At 42.1% G+C, this 20,276-nt stretch overlaps 1 protein-coding gene across 15 annotated transcripts in view; it reads right to left on the reverse strand.

The window, feature by feature from the left end:
* PTPRT (protein tyrosine phosphatase receptor type T) overlaps positions 1-20,276 on the reverse strand; it is a 1,011,807-nt gene that overhangs the window by 537,470 nt on the left and 454,061 nt on the right. For all 15 annotated transcript variants that reach the window (XM_070485956.1, XM_070485943.1, XM_070485942.1 and 12 more), the window contains one exon: positions 16,354-16,647. In XM_070485956.1, the coding sequence (XP_070342057.1) occupies positions 16,354-16,647 (294 nt within the window). The remainder of the gene's footprint in view (positions 1-16,353; positions 16,648-20,276) is intronic.

Consider the following 20,276-nt stretch of genomic DNA (forward strand, 5'->3'; position numbering starts at 1 on the left):
ACACTTCCAGGAATTTATTCTGGGAAAAATATTAGATATGTGCACATAGATTTGTGTCTATAAGGATACTGATTACAATTTTTGAAAAATTAGAAAAGACCTACATGTCCAGAAATGGAAGTTGGGATAAAATCAATGGTACATCCATATAAGAGCACATTAGGACTTTACTTAAAACAACATTTCCACTTTCTCACCCCGTTTCACCTATCTTATGCTGTTCTGGCTTCTGCCTGTGTGTAGCCAGCAATAGCTGCTCATGCTAAGTCATCAGTGACCACCATGTTGCCAGATCCAAGGGGACCTTTATAAGGCACATCTTACTTCACTTTCAGACTTGACAACTTTCCTTATCCTCAGTTTTGCTGTTGCCTTGAAGGCACCGCATTTTCCTCCTGCCTCTGTAGCTATTTCTTCAGCCTCCTTTGCAGGGTCTGCCTCTGCAATGCAATCTCATGGTGGTGGCATTCCTCAGGGTTCCCTTCTCTTGTCGCCACACTCTCTATCTAGGTTGATCACCTTTATTACCATGGCTTTGTGGGGAAAAATCTGTGTTTCCACAGAAAACAAAGCATTGTCTACCGCACAAGCTTCCTTGTTATCTGATTCTGATCCTCTGTGAGCTATTTCACAACTCTGTAAGTTGTAGATAACTGACAGTGATGCAGAATAATTTTTGTCTGTAGACATGCAAATGGTTCTGTCTGAGGAAGGGTCAATATTTCCCTCTGCCAAAGAAAGGAAAGCCAGTTTTGACTCTATTAGCATATTCATGTTGATATTCCTGACCTATAAACAACCCTGATTATTGGATTTTCCTCTGTACTGGTTGACACCTCACTAGTTTCCTCATAAATGAATTAAATAAAATCATGCTAATTTTTACATCTGTATGAGAGTCATGAATTTACCTCTTTTTGAAAATTATCTTTTAACAGTTTTAAGTGACATCTAGAGCAAAAGAACCCAATGTATGTCTCCAGCGCTGACCACCCCCTCCTCACTAATTTGTATATACGTATAATTGGTTCTCATTATCTGCATTTACATTTATATGTGGTTACATTCATAATGTCACACTGAATTAGCAAATACTGAACCATTGCTCTGAGGGGAAATATGGAGTTAGGTTCCTGGGAGCCTCTGATAAAACATTTTTGTCAGTTAGTCAGTATATAACCTTGTTTATGTGTGGTTTTGCTTAAAGACTCCTTATTTAATATATACTGTTAATTCATTAACATTGAACTCACAGCCAACAGCACCATAACTCACACCTGAACAAAGCTTACTTAATACACGCATTTTCTCCATAAAGCACATCACAGTCTTCTCGCTTTTAAGAACACCAGGCAGCATTCAGCACTATGCTTGGGGCCCATTTTAAACAGTGAAATCACCAACAAAAATCACAAAAATGGGAAAAACATGGCACTAAATAGACCGCAAAAAGGATGTTCGTTTACAGGAGGAGAGCTGAAACAAGAAGCCAAAGTGTCACCTTGTTCAACCTCAGCTGGGAACATGTGCATTAGGCAACTCAAAATTTTCACCACTCTGCTCTTGTCTGCAAAAGACGGTGAAAGCACCATGAGTATTGATTTTGGTGTTACAATTAAATTTTAGCGAGCAGGTGACTTTGCAAACACAGAATCCGCAAATAATAAGGATGGACTGTATTTCTGTATTACATTAAATATAATGCATGTCTCCCCCATGAGACTTTGGGGTCTGTAAAAGTCAAGATCATTTCTATTTCATTCGTTGTACTACATACTTAATACCAAGTTCCATACCTGGTGCATAGTTCTCCAATATGTATTTGTATTTATTGAAGTATGAAAACATATATAAGTACATGTGAAAATATTCATTGTATGTTGCAAAATAAAGCAATCAGTTACAGAACAGCATGTATATGTTGGCTCAATTTTGTGCAAGAAGACGTACACGTCTGCATTACAAAATTAAATAAAACAAACAAACAAACAAAAACACACGAGAAGACTTACACCAAAATTTGGAGTAATTTCTCCAAGTAGTGAGGTTTATGGGTGATTGTTCCTATTTATTTTTGTAGTGTTTTTTGCCCTGTATCTTCCAAAATAAAAATAATAAAAACATATTTCTTCCATCATCCCTACAAAATGCTTTAAAATGTGAATAGCTGCCTGAACTTTCTCACCAGGTACAGAAGTCTGAAGAGCTCCAGGCACCAGAGTCTCTCTAACTTGAAAGCAAATGCCTTGGTCAGCATCTCCAGCCTGGTCCTATGACAGAGCTCATAGCTCATCCCCATAGGGCCAGCACTCACCTAGGCAGTATCTTTCATCTAACGTCTTTGAAAATATGTGGCCAGAATTAAGTGTCATGTTCTTGGGATATTTTGTGTGGCATATTACAGGCACCCCCACTCACTCTGAATCCTAACCTCCCCATAATACAGAATATTGTTACTTTGATAGCAACACCTAACTGAGGATACACACGCATCCATGCTTCCAACCTCTGGCTATGTCAGCCAGACACACAGGTGAAATGCACTGGGCTCTGTTCTCAGGGAGTTTAGAGCGTACTACAGCTCAAGACAGTGGGGTTGCGCTGAACTGCCTGCCACAGGCCTTTAGATGTCTAAGCTGCACGGCTCTGATCGAATGGTTTGGGGTGGGAGCAGCAGTCAAGTGCACACACCAACTGTAAAAGGCAATTAAGGGTCACATTATTGACTTCTCGGGGATATTCCTCTGGGCTCAGTTTTATTGTGTTTAGTTCATATACTGTCCTATATAAAACAGTCTGGGCCAACTTTAAATGGATTTGATGCTTAACCTCCAAACAAAAAAAACCATATTTAATTAATCAGAACTCCTGCCTCCTGGGCCCCATCCCCGCCTCCTTTCCCCCAAGCCATCTTATTAATCCAAGATTCACAGCACATAGAAACCTTCAACAGTGGCTGGAGGGCAGGAATTGGAAGAACTTGGGGTCAGAGGTTATTTCACAGCTTTCCAGAGATTTGAGATTTAGGGAAGGTCACTTAACTCCTAAGAGATTCAGTGTCCCCCACTGTAAAATGGGGGTGATCAACAAGTCAGTCTCAGAGTCATGGTGAGGGTCAATAGAGACAATGTTTATAAAAGGCTCTAGAAAGACAGCACTCTAAAGGATTTGCAAATGTAGGTGGTGCTGGCCACCTGGATGGGGCTGGAGCTTTCCTCCCAAAATAAGTTTCCATAACTGTGGTCTGGGTGTCTGCCCTGCCATTATGTCAGGCCAGGGGGTTCACAACAAGGGCCCTCCCTCACTTTGACAGGCTTACTTTTGCAAAGCCTCTTTGGGTCAGCCTCCCAGCTTACTTCCCTTCTCTCTCCATAAAGAATTCCCACCTTCCCTCTCCTCATTGCTTAGGGCACTGTAAGCTTATTCCACCAATGGTGCTGGGATAATAGGTTACATAGTTGTAAACCAGTTGAAAGATCACCATAGACCAAAGGCTAACATAAACCTTACACTGATTAATGAATTAAACATAAAACATGAAACTACTGCAAACTCGGTAACAGTTGTTATTGCTGAGTGATGCTGTGTTGGGTCATTCAAATTTTTGTCAGTGTATTTTTCTGATTTTCCAAATCTTCTGCAGTGCACACATATCTTCACAACATTCATGCATGGAACACCTATTCATTGAGTGTCTTTTTTGTGCCATGCTAGATTCCAGGCACTAGCGAGAAGAACAGCTGAGGGCACGTCCTTGGGGAGTGCCTAGTCTAACGGAAGGGGCATGCAGTAAACAGACAGACAAATCATTAGATGAGTACAAACTGGCATAAGTTCTATGAACAGAGTTATAAATGGTTAGAAAGGGGAGTGGGAAGGAGAATAATTTAGACCAGGGTGTCAAGCAAGTTCTCTCCGTGAAGCGATGTGTAAAGGAGGATGATGAGTTAGCTGGGGAAGAGTGTGAGTGAGGAGAGAGTTCCAGAGAGAGACAAGAGCTTGGACAAAGGTCTTGAGGCAGGAAAGGGCTTGGCCATGGTGTTTTCGAGGAACAGAACAAAGACTAGAGTGGCGGTTGGCACATGCGAGCGAGGCAGAGGAAAATGTAGAAGCAGAGATTGTAGATAGACAAGAATTAAAATAGACTTAAAATACCACTTCATGCTTATGAAATTGGCAGAAAATTTCTTTTTAAATGATAGTACACAATTCTGTCAAGGTTACACTGAAAGTGCTCATATCATTATAAAATAGCATAATTATTTCATTGAAAGCAATCTGTGAAATGTAGCAAAAGCCATAAGGATGTCTCTACCTTTTAATACCTCACTCTTTGAAATTTAGTTTAAGAAAATAATCCAAGCAGAAGGCTACAGATAGGAGGATGGTGACATTTTAGCAACACCCAAATATCCAACAATACAGGAATTGTTTAGCAAATTACGGTGATTAGACTCCATGGGACAGTATGAAGCCATTAAAACAATGTTGACAACTTCTTCAGAACCTGCAAAATATTTACTTTATGGTGTTGAGTGCCAGGTGGGGACTACAAACGGCACATGGGGCATAATTACATAATAAGAATGGGATCAGTAATTGAAAGAGAATAGGCACTGGCAAAAAAAATTAATTGGTACATGGGATCTATTTTCTATTTTCAAAAATTTGTTTTGGTGTCGATACTACTTTATTCTTTTCAAGTATGAATGTGAAGAGGTCAAAGAAGGATGAACAGCAGCAGCCACCGCAATGCCTGTAGCAGCTGCGTCTGTTTGCAGCCCTGGGTGCAACTGGGAAACGGTTGGTTGGAAGAGTTATATGCTTCTAAGCATTTAAGACATCCCCAGCTACGGAAATCTGTATAGCAATGGCGGATACCCATCCACACCCTGCTGGGTCCCCAAAGACTCCCAGACTCCCACTCTCAGCCCCTGCCACAGCTCCTCTTAAGAATATCAGAATGGCTGTGGGTCCAGCCAATGGGGAATGTGATCTAGAAACCACAACGGACACTCTGATTTCCCTCTTTTCTGGATTGCACAGTCAATTCCACTCTGCATCACGCCAGGTCTGTGATCACGTCTCCACATAACTCTCCCCTTCTCCTCAGTGTAGCGGGATCTCTGCATTCCAGAATGCCAGTGATGGGCAAGGCACCCTGAGATCCTCTGGCTTTGACATAATTTTGGCTGAGGGCACACCTCAAGCTCTTGAAATTGTGAGTCCTCCCAGATGCCTTTGGGAGCGAGGCAAGTGCTAACATTTGCCCCTTGGAACCACTACAGTGAAGACCATGGGGTTAACTATGAGGAGGGTATGGATAGGGAGAGAGGAAGAGAGTCTCTAGGGTGCTAAATTGCCAAAAGCTCCCATTTACTGAGCCACCAGGTGCGTTAAGAGCAGGGACTAGACTCCGTGAGCTCTAACCTCAGCCACTTCTTAAGCTTTGTGGAACAAAGTATTTAACCTTTCTAAGCCTTGGTAGTGATGGTACTAATGGTACGTACCTTCCTCGTGGGGTACAAGCCGCTTCAGAGCATTATTAAGCCATCATTAATATTAATGACCCTTATTTCTACCCACTGAGGTAAGTAGTATTATCATTTAACAGATGGGGAAACTGGTTCAGAGAGGTTAAGAAAATTGCCCAAAGCCATCCAGCATTCCAATGACCAAAGCTGGATTCCAACTCCAATGGGACTGTAGGCAAAACCCTCATTTGACTGTCCCTTGCTCTATTTGAACACAGCATAAAACTTGACTTGCATCCCAGGGCTCAACAAATGCACAACTGTTCCTGTACCTTCCAGGAATGTCAATGATTCACTAACTATGATAAAAATAACCTCTTACATTATACAGAATGCTTTACAATCTGTAACAATCTTTCACATTCACATTTGACTCTAAGGGGAAACCGACTTCTAAATTGTATAAATTTTACACAACACAGCAAAACAAAGAGAAAATACAGTGACCAATAACCTCATTTTATACACACACACACACACACACACACACATAAATATATACCATATATATGGTATGTGTGTCTATGCACGTGCATGAGATTAAAACACATTTTTTTTTAAACGGAGAGCTTTCCCATTAAAGAAGGACTTTGATCTCAGCATTAACAGCCCTCCCTACAACCCCTTAGTGTTCACCTTGATGCAAAAGGTGTGCAAAGGGAGGCCTCGACCTGAACCTGGAAATTGATCTGGGGAAAGTTGAAATGCTCTGCAAATGAGAAGACTTGGCATCACCTGTGGTTAATCTGGGAGGAAGAGGAGAGGAAAAGGTGAAAAACCTCTGCCCACTGAAAGGACTTGAAATTCTGCAGGATTTCCAGTTGTTTGCTGACTAGCGTGCGATGCAATCCCTCGCCTGCATCGCACCAAACTTCTAGAGAAATCCTGCTGCTGCAGGAAACATCCTTGTGTTTGTGCAGATTGGGAGAGTGGTGGAGAGGGGCCAGTTCCACGTTTGGTCCAGTTAGGACAGCCAAGAGAAACAGTGATGTTCTAGAACTCAGGGCAGGCAGTGAAAAGGGACCACATGTGCTCCCCTGGAAATCTCTACACATCCTGGGGGCAGGATCGGACCATGTTCAGGATCTGAAATGGGGGACTCTGGTCAATACTTTATAGCTGTAACCAGTAAAATGGCATCAGCTGATATATGGGCTGCATATTTATATTTCAAAAAGTAGGACAGTAATTACTTATGTGGTTCTGTGAGGTGATTTTTTTTCTCTTATCATAGCATGAACACTGACCAATGCCATTAGATATTCTATGAAAACCTGGTTTGTAATACTAGCATAGAATTCTACTGTGTGCATGCACAACAATTTACGTAACTATGCATCTGTTCCTGGGGCATTTAGGGGATTTCCAAGTTTTTGCCCTTATAAGTAATGCAGTGACGACCTCTATGTATACAATTCTTTTTAAGCAGCTCCGATTATTTTGTCAGAGAAAAAATTGGCAAGTTGTCCTCTAAATATGCTGTGCCAGTTGACCCACCTGCAGGAATGCCTGTGAGAGCCTGCTTCATTGCTCCTCGCAATGCTGGTTACTACCAGCTAAAATTAGACATACTGTGGTCATCTTATAGGTTAAAAGTGCATTCATTTGATCATCTGAGCATTGGGCATTTTAAATTTGTTTTTCACCATTCATATTTTGTTTGGCAATTATCTGTTTAGACCTTTTAGCTTTTTGTTCTATCAACATGATGACATTTTTATTGACTTATTAGAGCTCATAATGTGTAAGGAGATTATCCCTTTTTTTCTAAACTTTGTCACATGTTTTCCCACACTTAGTTTACCCATCTGCTTTTTGAATTCTGTTAATATAGTATAGAAGGTTTTTCTTCTCTTTCTTCTTCCCTTTTCATGCAGTAAAATTTTTAAACCGTGACTCAATGGTATATTTATTTGCTCATTTAATGAACTGAAAGTCCCTCCTAATACAAGAACAATATTTTGTTTATTTTATTCTGGTTCTTGCTTTTTTCTGCTTTTAATTTAAGTTCTTAATCGATCGAGAATTTATTTAGCATGTCGTGATATATATGAAATGCATTCTATTTTTTCCAAATTATTAACCAATGACAAATACACTATTTGTTAAGCAATTCTCCATTCATATAAACTTTAAAAGCCAGGTTCACTACATACTACCTTATTTGCTGGGCTTTAATTATTATAGCTATAATAAATGATATTTCACAGTGAAATCTACCCCCCAACCACTTTTTCAAAGTATTCTTCATTACTGTCTCTTGTATGTTCTTTCAGATCAATTTTGAAATCACTTTGTCAAGTTCCAAAAAAAATCCCATTAGAGTTTTGATTGCAATTGTATTAAACCCATAAATTAATTTAGGGAGAATTGATATCTTTGCAATATTAAATTTGCTAATCCAACAACATGATATATCTCTCCATTTATTCAGGTCTTGTTTTATCATCCTCAATAAAGTTTTGAAGGTGTGTGTGTTTTCATATAGTTTCTGCACATTTCTTGGTTTACTCCTAAGTATTTGTATTTTAATTGCATTTGAGAACAGAATACATTTTACTTTATTTTTATAATGGTTATTTCTGGCATATGGCTATTAATTTTTGTTATTTGCTTTGTGTCTGACCATAATACTGAAATCTCTTAGCAGTTCTAATAGCTTTTGGTTTTTTTTTTTTTTTTTTGGTTTAGTTTATTCTCTTAGGCTTTGAGGCTATAAGAACATTTTCTGCTAGAAATAAGAAATTGCCTTTCCATTCCTGGCTTACTAAGAATTTTGATCAGTAATGAAGACTGAAATTTTTCAAATTACTTTTTGGCCTCTCCGGGGAAAATCAGATGGTTTTTACCCTTTGACCTCGTGATATGAGGTATTATACCAATAGTTTTTCTACTATTCAACATTTTTCATCAGTACATTTCTGGAACAAACCCAACTTGGTCATGGTGCCTTATGCTTTTATAATGATGCTGGATTCCGAGGGTCATATAAGAATGAGCTCAAGCTTTGTAGCAATGTTGTTAAAGGTTCAGTTCCCAGCTGGGTCATTTGGGCAGGTATGTGGCCTTGGGTAAGTCACTTACCTTCCAGATGGTCAGTGGAGGAAACTATACCCACTCTACCAGGCTGCTTTAAGAATTACACATAAAATACTCAAAACAAGCTCAGCACTATGGGGCTTCCATATCATAGACACTCAAATTGGGAAACCACTGTTTTCATTACTAAAATCATCCATTTCTTCCATCATCCTTCCAGGTGGCTCTGGGTCTCTAAGGAGCCTGGGGTGGCAGAAAAATCTAAACATAACAGGATGTTTAATAGGGCTTTTCTTGTTACTTTGGAATTTTACCTAAGGCTACAAAACCAAGAAGAGTAAGCAGCAAGTACTGACACATCCTACACAGAACAGCTAAGGCACTTCCATATGTCCCTTCCTGAGATGGCGAAGAGGTGCCCAACTGGACTCCCACTCTTCGCTCCAACACCACACTCGGCCCATGCCGTATAAGGAGACTGTGCGGGTTGGGAGGAGAGAGTCTCTGAGGTTGTAAATTGTAGGTGTAAGGAGAGAAGGCTTTATCTTTTTCCTCCTCTTCTCTAAGCCAACTTGGGGGTGGGAGACTCTAAGGTAAGCACTTGTAGATATTGTGTGTGTGGTGGGAGGGAGGAGAGAGGGTCTGCAAGGAGAGGAGATAGACGTCTCACTGCCGGCAGATGCCTGCTCATCTGTAGACACTTCTTGGCTCCTGCAGCAGCTCCTGAACCGAGTGTGGTGAGAGCAGGCTTGTCTCCTTCATCACCCTCTCATCTCTCCTCCCTCCTTCATCATCCTCTCATCTCTCCTCCATGGTCTTCCATCCAAGGGGCAAAATCAAGCACAGAAGCAGCAGAGAAAGTGAGGGAGGAAGGAGCAGTGAACGAATAGCCAGTACTCCTTCTCCAAATCATTTTGAGGAAGTGGTGGTCATAGGTTGTCCTTCTGTGGCTGCCTTCAATCTGGGCTCAGCTGCACTGCTCTGGCAACAGTGTCCCTTTGAGCGTGGTGTAGCATGCACGGAAGCCCCCTCTTTCTCTAGTTTCTCACGGTGTCGAATATTTCTCCTCTGATCTCTAGATTTTGCTTTGATTCTGGGTAGGATAATGATTTAACCTCTATTGGTTAATCTCGTTGTGTTTCCCTAAGGTTTATGGATCATCTCACCAGGATTATGCCCGGGTAGAGATGGGAGTTTGATGTCTGTGCTCCCACCACCATCCTTCCCAGAAGAAAGTTCCATTTACTTCTAATTCAGAGCCTTAAGAGTTAGGCCAGTTTATGCTACCCTCATTTTATAGATAGTGAAGCTGAGGCTTATAGAAATGAGGAAAAAAAAAAAGCCTCATAAGGCTACTTAAGCATCTTTGTTCTACCTTCTAGACTCTCAGTTCCTCTTTCCCGCTTTCTACCCCTCCACTCTGCTCTAGAACTGCAAGCTAGACTGAAAACACAGAGCCCTCCTGAGGATGCTCCTGCAGAGGTCAGCACTCACCTCCACTCTGATTGCAAGGCCTCATTCTCACTAGCCTTGGCCTCCCAGAAGAGAGAAGGTTCTGGATAACATGTTTCTCTCCCTTACTTGGGATTAGAGACAGAATCATAAAAAGGACAATTCCCATCCTCCCCCCACCCCACCTCCTAACTCCCTTTATCAGGTAGCATTGCAGCCACACATCAAGGACTCCAGAACACCTGCAGAGCCACTTATCTCCCATCTGCCCCGCAGCCACCAGAGCTTCCACACTAATCCACCGCTGTCTGAGAAAGCAGAGAGTAGCAAATAGAAAAATCCTTTACAACAGGGTCCATCATGCCACAGTGAGGAAAATCAGTTTAGGTTCTGACACCCTATTCCCAGGCCTGAGATTTATTTCTAAATAATGTTAATTAAGGGTTCTCTGTTAGGCATAAAACTTATCTCACTGAATCCTCACAACAAAATGTATGTTGTAATCTCCCACAAATGGAAGAAAAGAAACTGAGACACAGACAGAGGTACTATCATCCAGCTAGCAAGTGCCAGCTTGAAATAAAAACCAGGTTATTTTTGGCTCTGAAGCCCCTATTCTTTCCACGAAATTCTAATGACTACTCTCATTTCATTGAGCCCAGCAAATTTGAATTTCTCTTTTTTATCCCCTTGGAGAAAAGAGAGAGGTAGACACATAGCACTTCAAGTAGAAATCCATAAATATGAAAATAAAATATAATGTGCAATCAACCCTCAGGTAGAGAGAATAGGAAGCGAGCCCTCCAAATGAGCAGTGGATGTTGCGTTTCTGGCTGTACAAAGTCACTTTTCACTTGGAGAGCTTGAACTCTGCAAGACCAAGATGAAGTGGGTTCCCAGGCAAGGGGCCTTTGATTTGCAGGAGTGAGCAATCACACAGGATGTCTGATCACTTGGCTGGCTGGAGTGTTGATTTGCGATTCCATAATAATGATGTGAAGATGGCTGCCCAGAGTCTGGCTCAAGCAGGGCTTTGGGGGATGAAGAGAAGAGACTTCTGGAGCATAAGAGAGGCATCTTCAGGGTGCTAAAGACCAGTTTCTGAGATAAAAAGGAATATGTCTCCTGAAAGTAAAACCAAAGTCTATAAACGGGTGTTGTATGGAGGCAGATCTGAGTGACAATCAGAGAGTTTCTTCTGTGTGATGCAGGGAGATAGTTTTATGACATCGACAAGCAGGTGCTCAGGCCACTAAAAGTGGTACCTGCAGAAGAGATGCAGGACTGAATTGGACCAGTGTGGTGTCCGCACCACTCCTCATCTCACCAGCCTTCTCCAGTTACCGACCTTGGTCCTCATTCTCAAAGCCATTGCCTTTGGTTCTCCTTGTGGACTCCAAATAGTTGATGCTAGCAGCTTGCCTGCTGTCTCTACTCTTTTGAATCTAAAGGATGTTCTCTGTTCCCACATAAGACCCCATCCAAAGTTCTGCAATAACCAGGCTAACACTGGGTAGAGAATAATAGTATCCACCCAGGATCCCCAGCAGTGAAATGGTCTGCCAAGGGAGAGCATGAGTTTCCCAGCAGAGGCAGCATTCAAGGTGTGGCTGGGTGGGCACCAGATATCCCTAATAGGACCCAGCTCCTTTCACGGGATGTCTGCTGTTGGAGAAGTGCCAGGGAAACCACATACTGCTCTAGACAAGAAAACATTTGAGAGTCCAGACTACACTGTGATCATCATGTTCTGAGATGGGATATCCCATGGGATGATGAAGAACAACAAAAGAATACGGTCTACACTTCCACATGCCAGTCCAGAGAAGTGGACAAGTAAGACTTCCCATTTTGATATAACAATTCATCATCATAACATCCATAATAACAATAGCAGCAACAAATAATGATGTGTTTCATTATAGGCATCTAAAGAATATTTTGAGCTTTTTAAAGCACTTTGGAGTATATTATTGCATTTACTCCCCAGGCCTGTATTTCAGGAAGAATAGGGAATGATTAAACTGGGCAAAAGGAACAAAATGATGAATGAAAAAAATAAATGAATGGGGCATCTCAAGAGAACAGCATGAAGAAAGAATTAAATTGCTTCCATTGGTACTAAGAAGTCCTTTGATTCTAAAATCCGGGTGCAATCAGGTAGTTCTTACAGAGGAGAAAGAGGTAGTCTGCCTGTCTCTCCTGAGCTCCAGATTTACATTTGTCAACACCCGGTGTGCACCTTCACCTCAAACACAACACATCCAACCTGTACTGGCTCCTTTGACCCTAAACCATCTTTTGTGTTTTCCAACTCAGAAGACAGTTCCGCTGCTCGTCTCCCAGTTGTCCAAACCAAAAGCCTGGACCTGTCATCTCTGGCTGTCTTCTCTCATCCCCACAGTCCAAGATTCCTATCTGATAGTCTGTCCAGGCTCCAGCTTAACTGGCTAAGAGTCTCGCTCTGAACTCCAGACTTCTGGGCTAGTAGGCTGCTCTGTAGCCAAACTCTTGACAGTCTCCGCCCTTAAGGGTGGGACCCTGCTCCCAGTGTCCCAAGGATTTGTATGGTCAGTGACCCATCAGACCTGCCAGAAGTAGAATACATCCCCACCTGCCCTTGCTGAACTGCTCCCCGTATCTTCCTGAGCTATAGCTTCCTGTAGCTTCCTGCTCCCAGCCTCTGCCTACTTCTACCATGCCCTTACTAGGCCAGCCTCTGCTACCAGTGCCTAGCACAGAGTTTGGCACATGGAAGGGACTCAGTAGATGTCTGATGAAAGGGACTATAGCTGTAGTGCACAGCAGCCATTTATTCTCAGCTGGTCTCTATAGTTACCAGTCTCCCTATGACCCAATCCTACCCTCAGGAGGACACCCATAGAAGAAACTTCATCAACCCATGTGATGGGGAGTTCCTTAGGCCAAGAGACTTAGCTCTAAGCACTTAATTGACTTGTGATCTTGTTCTGATGATTCTGAACCTTAGTTTTCCTCTCTTATACCTCTCAGAACTGCCTCAAGGATCAAGGAATATAATGAGTATACTACCAAAGCTTGCTGGTGTGGCATAGCATATCAGTGGTTCTTCAATGTGGGTGTGCATCAGCATCACTCAGAGAGCTCCTTAAAGCAGAGATGCCTGGGCTCCACTCTCAGAATTTCTGAATCATTAGGTCAGGGGATAAGGGCCTGAGAATGTCAATCTCTAACAAGTTCCCAGGGGATGACGATGCTGCTGCTGGTACAGGGACCACACTTGGAGAACCCTTGCTCTAGATTATTATAAGAGCATTGCTCCTTCCATGCCAATCCTGTTTTTCTCCATGAAGTATGCTATTTCAGTACTCAACTTAATATTTTACCCTTTTTGCTGTTCTGTTGGAATCTTAACCCAGCCTGTAAATTCCTCTGGGCAGAAATTATACTTTCCACACTCCGCACTCTCTCATTTTCTTTTTTTGTAAAATAATGAGTACATTTCCAGTGTGATTAATCATAGAATAAGGAAAGAGGGGAAAACTCAGACCACCAAGCCCGATAAACAGCATCCACAAATGGATATCAGCCCTGGAATCCTCTTTAAAAGTAATTATGAGGCAAAGGACATTCTACCATCAGTGGCAATGTGGGAGAGAAGATTATCTTCTTGATGACACATTTTGTAAAATGTGGGTTATTCAAGATTTTAGCCGTAACTTAGTTAAACACTAACATTTTTTGAAATATAAAACCACAAACAGCATTTCAACTCATAATTTTTATAGTCATAGTCAGACAATTGTGTTTTCAACACGTAAAATCCATTACACAGTCGTGGCAACAGTTTGCAATAGACTGTAAATTTTTATTGAGATGATCATCTTGCGATTGAATTTCAAAATGTATTATATGATCATCAGCAAATAAGTCCATGGGGGCTGCTAAAGTACTTTGAATATCATTTATAAAGATCAAAAACCCTGGAAACCCTTAGATTTGCCCTGTGGAAAGAGAAAAGTCTCATCAGCAGGATCAAATCAATTATTTTTATGGATGAATATTGAATTACAAAGCTGAGATAAGGCATTACCTGGTTTAATAACATATTCTTATGTCCTTTTAAAGTAGTAAGTTTAATAATCAGGTTTCAATGAGGAATTTTAGCAAAGGCCCGTTTTTGACAATAATCAAGAAAATGGCATCTCTATTCATCATAGTGGTTCAATAACATTCAAAGGAATATTCCCAAGCAATGGAAATTACTCGGTAACCTTGGGTTACGTATGACTGAGATGCACTACTAAGATACTTAAAAATGGTTACGGTCAATTCTGCTATAACACTTGTTTTGACAATGCGAATGTGTTCCAACATGATTGAAGTAACAGGGAACAATTTGAGCATTACACAAACTTCACATTTGCTGTGTGTGATTTTGTACGTAGAAACACTACTGAAGCAGAAAAGTGCTCCCAGCTGAACTAAGCCACGTAGGGATACACAAAAGGCACCCACCGCAAACATCTGCCTGCTCCCTCAGGTCGCTGTGTGTGTTATGAGCCACAACTATCCACACGTGGTGTCACAACTTTCCACCACTTTCAGAAAGCCATCCTTCACTGCTTCACAGTGGGTTGCAGGCCACAACCTTTCTAACACACACTTCCATAAGTACACTTCAGGTCTTTCCAAGGTAATACACCATAGGTATTGCAGTGTTTATGCATATCTTAGGCATTAACGTGTGCAAAATTGTGCCACCATTTTTAATAGTTTCCTTTCCTGTTTTCATGTGTCACTGATGAAGTATGAGTGTCGGGCCCCAACCCTATTTTTTCCCCAAAACACTGATGGTTTTTATTGCATACTACAGTGCTTTTTAGGGACACATATGTCTTACTACAGAAGAACTGGCTGTATTTTTGATCCATGGGGGTTGCTGTGCTTATGGTCCTTTTCTCCCCACCCAGAAGCCATCAGTGACTCCTTTGTCCTTGGAAGCCAATGGCTCATGCTGCCACTTCCATGGACCCCCAGTGGAACACACCCAGCTCTGTCAACCATGCTGATGGTGCATACCTCTCTCTTTCTTTACTCAGCATGGTATGACCAGTGATCAATGGCGCCAGTGTCAGAAAATCCTGAATGCAAATACGACTGTGCCACTGACCAATTTTATGACTCTGGATAAAAAGTTTTAAAATATTGAGTCTCTATTCCTTTCTATATATGAGATAAAAGTACTTATATCGAATGGTTACTTAGAGAGGAAAAATGAGATAAATAAATGTGATTTACAAAAACAATAAACACAGAGTTCTTTTAATTTCTTGAGTTGCATTCAGAGCTGGAACATTTCATGGATATAGTCAGAGATACAATCCCAGCCAGTATCCTTATTAGAAACACCATAGGAGCCGAGAGCCCTCAGGGATATTAGATCCACGGAACTCTCCCCACACAGTCCCAGCCAGAAAGCTCTTAGGCAGCATCCAGGAACGTCAGAAAAACAGTTGGAGCCAGGAGCCTCCGGGGAACACTGAGCCCAGAGCCCATAGGGATATATTACCCAGAGGACCCCAGGAGGAACAATCCAACCCAGACTCTTAAGTAGGAGCCAGGAGCTCCCAGGGGACACAGAGTCAGGAGACTCTTAGGGACTAAGGGAGTTCCAGAATCCACTGAGAGACACTTTCAGAGCCAGGAGGCACTCAATACGTAGTTGCTACCAGGAACCCCTCATAGACAGAACTAGAACCAGGAACTCTCAGGGAAATTGTCAAAACTAAGAGCTCATTAGGGTCACAGGCCCAACCCAGGGATCCTCGGGGACAAAGTTAAAGTCAGAAACACCTTAGATATACAACAGGAGCCAGAAGGACTCAGAGATAGTCTAAATGAGGGCTTCAGGGTACACAGGCAGAGCCAGGAGCCCTTAGAGATACAACCAAACCAGAGCCTGGAGCCCTCAGAAACACAGAACCAAGAGTCCTCAGAGATACTCTCAGCACTAGGAAGCCTCAGACATACAAATGGCATCAGAAGCCCTTGGAGCGAGAGAACCAGCGCCCCATTGGAAACACCCTGAGAACCAGGAACATCTCCATGACACAGTCAGAGTTAAGTGGTTCTTAGGACCACACAGTCAGAGCCAGGAGGTCCCCAGAGATGTCACCAGAACCAGGAGGTCCTCTAAGGCAAGACCAAAATATTGACTATTTTCCTCCACAATGGGACGCACCCTCACATCAAGGAAGTTTAGGGATGACCGTCACAGAAAGCCAAGAGAAGGATCATTCACAGCAACTGCCCGGCCTCGCAAAATAGTCAGGAAGGAGGCTCTTACCTGCACACTTGGTCCTGGTGGTGAGCGGAGGCCCTGGCGGTCCCGTGCCTCCCTCCCCTGGTCGTGTGAGTAGCACCCGGATCTCATACTCCACATCAGGGTCCAGATGCCACAGCTTATAGTTGGGAGAGTCAACTATGTGGGTCTCGGCCCAGGTGCCCGTGGTGGTGCGATATTCCACCTCCTTCAGGATGATGGGGCCGTCCCCAATGATGGAGTTGGCATTTGGCTTGATCCACAGGTATGTGGCCCCCACAGCCAGCAGCTCTGGGGGGGCAATTGGTGTCGGAGGCTCTGAAAGATAAACAATGAGAAAGGATGTCAGACCCAAGTCATGTACAGAGCAGAATTCAAGCATGTGAGGACAAGGGACAAAATTCCAAACAGCCATACGAAATAATCCAAATCCCTTTCTTAACCCCATTCACATGCTACTTTAATTTTCATGTTTTTGTATGTAAATACTGGGATCAGTACTTATTTAGTAACTATATTCAACACCTACCATATATCCTTCATTTAGAGAAAGGAAAGAAAGAAGGCAATGGTGAGGAGATGGTTTTCCAGAACAGAGCAAAGCTGCCGCTGTTAATATTCTGCTCTCCATCCTCAAATGAGAACCCGCCTTTACTGAAGTGGAGTTTGGTTCAAAACCCAGGGGAGTCCCAGGTTTACAAACATTTCTTTTACAGGAACACACAGAGTGTTGGTGGAAGTGCTCCCAAATAGTGAAATGAGACTAGGCAGACAAAGGATGATGGCACAGCAAGAATTCAGCTTCTTCCTTAACTCCAGCAGGTTCCTCCTAGCAGGGAGTGTCACTGGCCACAGTTTTCCCAGTGAGGACCAAGAGTTAACAGAAAAGTCATGCTGAGTTATCCTGTATCTGCTGTGTGTTGACACCCATCTTTGCATTAAGTTCTCTATCTTCAGCTAAATAGACCAGAATTTCAGCAAGCATCAATGGTTGCCTCTCTCTGGCAATCCTTAGCCTACTAGCAAGGCTGCAGAAATCAACATTTTGTACCTATTTGTCAAGAAATCTCACATGCATTCTTTTGTATAATTCTTGGGATTTTATCACCTCAATTTTAATAGATTTAACAAAACTGAGAGCCCAAGTGATCAGGTCACCTAACCAAGATCGTGGAGCAGGTGAGGCAGGATGGAACTCACATTTGCATGCCTTCCCAGGCCAGCTCTCCCCTTGGAAGGCTGTTTGCACCAGTATCCATTTTCTCAAAATCAAGGTGGATATCTTTTTATTTGTTGCACAAAATAGCAGTGGAACAACAATAAAGGAAACAAGAAGAAAGAGAAAATATCTTTCCTTCCCTACCACCCAATAGAACAGGCATTTTTATTTCTCCATGTTCCATCCCAATTTCAATTTGCATACTTAATCCTTTTACATGTGGTTAAAGTAACGCAAAGACCAATGCAGATTTGTTTTTCTTCTCTCACTTATTACATCCTAAGGACTTTGTTTATACATTATGCAGATTTTACCATCACTGTCTTTAATAGTCACAGAACAATCCATCAGGTAATCACACTAACTATTCTTCAATTGTGGGGCACATGAGTTGTTCCAAGTTTTGCTATGGTAAATAAGGTTGCGATGAACATCTTTGTGCAGAAGACTCCTGTCCTTCTTGTCTCACATTTTCTTAGGACCAACTGCCAGGACTGGGACTATTTGTCAAGGGATATGAACAAGTTAATGATTCTTGGAGATGAACTAGGGAGTGGAGAATGGGAGAGACACTTGGGGGTGGAGTATAACGTTGACGTGTTCAAGAACTTTGGGAGGGCCTCTGGGCTGTTCAGCTGGATAAGGCAGGTCTGAGTTTCAGTTTGGAACTCAGGTGAGAGCTTTGGGATAGATAAGACTCATTCAGTGTTTTCTTTCTAATTAATTACCTAGCAACAAAGATTCTCTGGAAATAGAATAATTGCTATAAAACAGAGGTGGACAATATTTTCTCAGTGTGACTCGAGGCAAATCTTATGGGACAATTTCAGATTGCCTCTATTATAGCCTGCCATTTGGTCAGAGAAGGAAATTAAGCAGATTAGTCAAGCTAGATGCTTTTCTTTACAAAGCCGTGGAGGTTATTACTCAGGGCCTTGTTATCTCAAAGGTGTTTGCAAATTGATTTTTGGATAATTTGTTCCAGGTAGAGAAGTTAAGTTGGCAGGCAGATAATTTCTGAGCTCATCCTTTGTGCATTTTAAATATATAGACCCTTTGATCACCATGATCAACTCTCCAGAGTTCCCATCAGTTTCCAATGAGGCCCCATGGGTGATATTTTGTAGCTCTGTGATGACTCTGCCCAATTCCTTAATCTAATTACTCACAGACCGGCCCTGGACAGAATTAACAGATGCAGACTTCAATACTTTGGGGCTTGAGCAAGTGACCACATTAAGCTCTCTTCCATCGAATTTCCACCATGGTTTTTGCTCTCCTATTTCAGGCATTAGCAGTACATTGCTGACCACCAGAAAGAAAATAAAGTATTAATCTTTCCAAATGTTTAGTCTCTTCCTGTATATTTCTGATGGGAAGTTCAAGTATAGTAACAAACATTCACTCGAGTATATGAATGTCTCCATCTCAAATGACTGACTGGTTCACATGTCCATGGGCAGACTAGCCAGTGTGGGGGTTTCTCCCTCTGTCCCCTCAAGAATATATCATGAAGTACATCATAGTGTTTCCTGTACCTGGCACCAAGAAGCAATCAGCTTATTGTTTTGCGTTTCTTGTTTGGGCAATCCATTGATTTATAATCCGCATTGTTTAGAAGGCACATGTACTAGTGGTTCAAAGAGTGAGAGTCAGGGATGAGATACAGAATGATCTTTCTTTGGTAGGTACCACCTTTTTAAAAATTGCTCAAAAAGACTGTGTTTATTTGTATCAGTTCTCCTCTCTGAGATGAGCTGTTCAGCCAGACAGGGCAAGAAATCTGTGAAGCCTCTAATCCAATCCCGAGTCATCAGAAGGAAACCGAGGCCCAGGAAGGGCTTACAACCTGTTCAGCTAGAAGGAGGTGAGGGCAGAGAACTCCAGCCCAGGTAGCATTCCTGCTCCTCCCTTTCTCCTCTTGTACTTGAGATGTTTAAGTAATTAACCAGAAAGGTCATTAAAGGAAATCTATAACAGTAGTTTTTAACTTTTGAGGATGCACAGCCCTTACAAAAATCTGGTGAGAAATTTCAGACTCTCTTCCCAGGAAAATGCACATAAGCATATTATCTAGAGTTTTGAATACTATTTCAGGCATCCACAAACCCTTCTGAGGCCCATGCATGAACCTCTGAAGAAACTATGTTGAGAATAAAGGAAATGCACAGAGATTCTGCTGACAGACTACATGCCCATAATAGCTTATACTTCTTTGGGACCTTGAAGCCACCCTTTGTTGCAGGGCTACGGGTTGGGAGCACAATTATGTAAGGGAATGGAACTTGATGTAGGGGTCACAGATCTAGTACTTCCAGGCTCCCAGGTTCCCAAACATTTGGGCGAAAATAAACGTACTAAGATTTCCATAGGACAAAGACAAGTAAATGTCTAGGTTCCCATGACCATGACCCAGCCAACACATTCACAGATTTAACATATGGTCTAAAATATTTAAAGGGTAAGGACATGACCCTGACCATGAAATGTTACATCCTAAGCAGAAATCTTCCACAGAAGCTGTCTTTGTGGCTTGGGTTGCTATAACACAAGACCATAGACCAGGTGGCTTAAAGAACAGACATTTATTTCTCACAGTTCTGGAGGCTGGAAAGTCCAAGATCAAGGTTCCAGCCAATTCAGTTCCTGGTGAGAACTGTCTTCTTGGCTTGCATTCTGATCCCTTCTTGCTATGTCCCCACATCGGTGAGACAGAGAGAGATCTCCG

The sequence above is a fragment of the Equus asinus genome, chromosome 15 (assembly GCF_041296235.1).
Source record: "Equus asinus isolate D_3611 breed Donkey chromosome 15, EquAss-T2T_v2, whole genome shotgun sequence".
NCBI classification, from domain to species: Eukaryota; Metazoa; Chordata; class Mammalia; order Perissodactyla; family Equidae; genus Equus; species Equus asinus.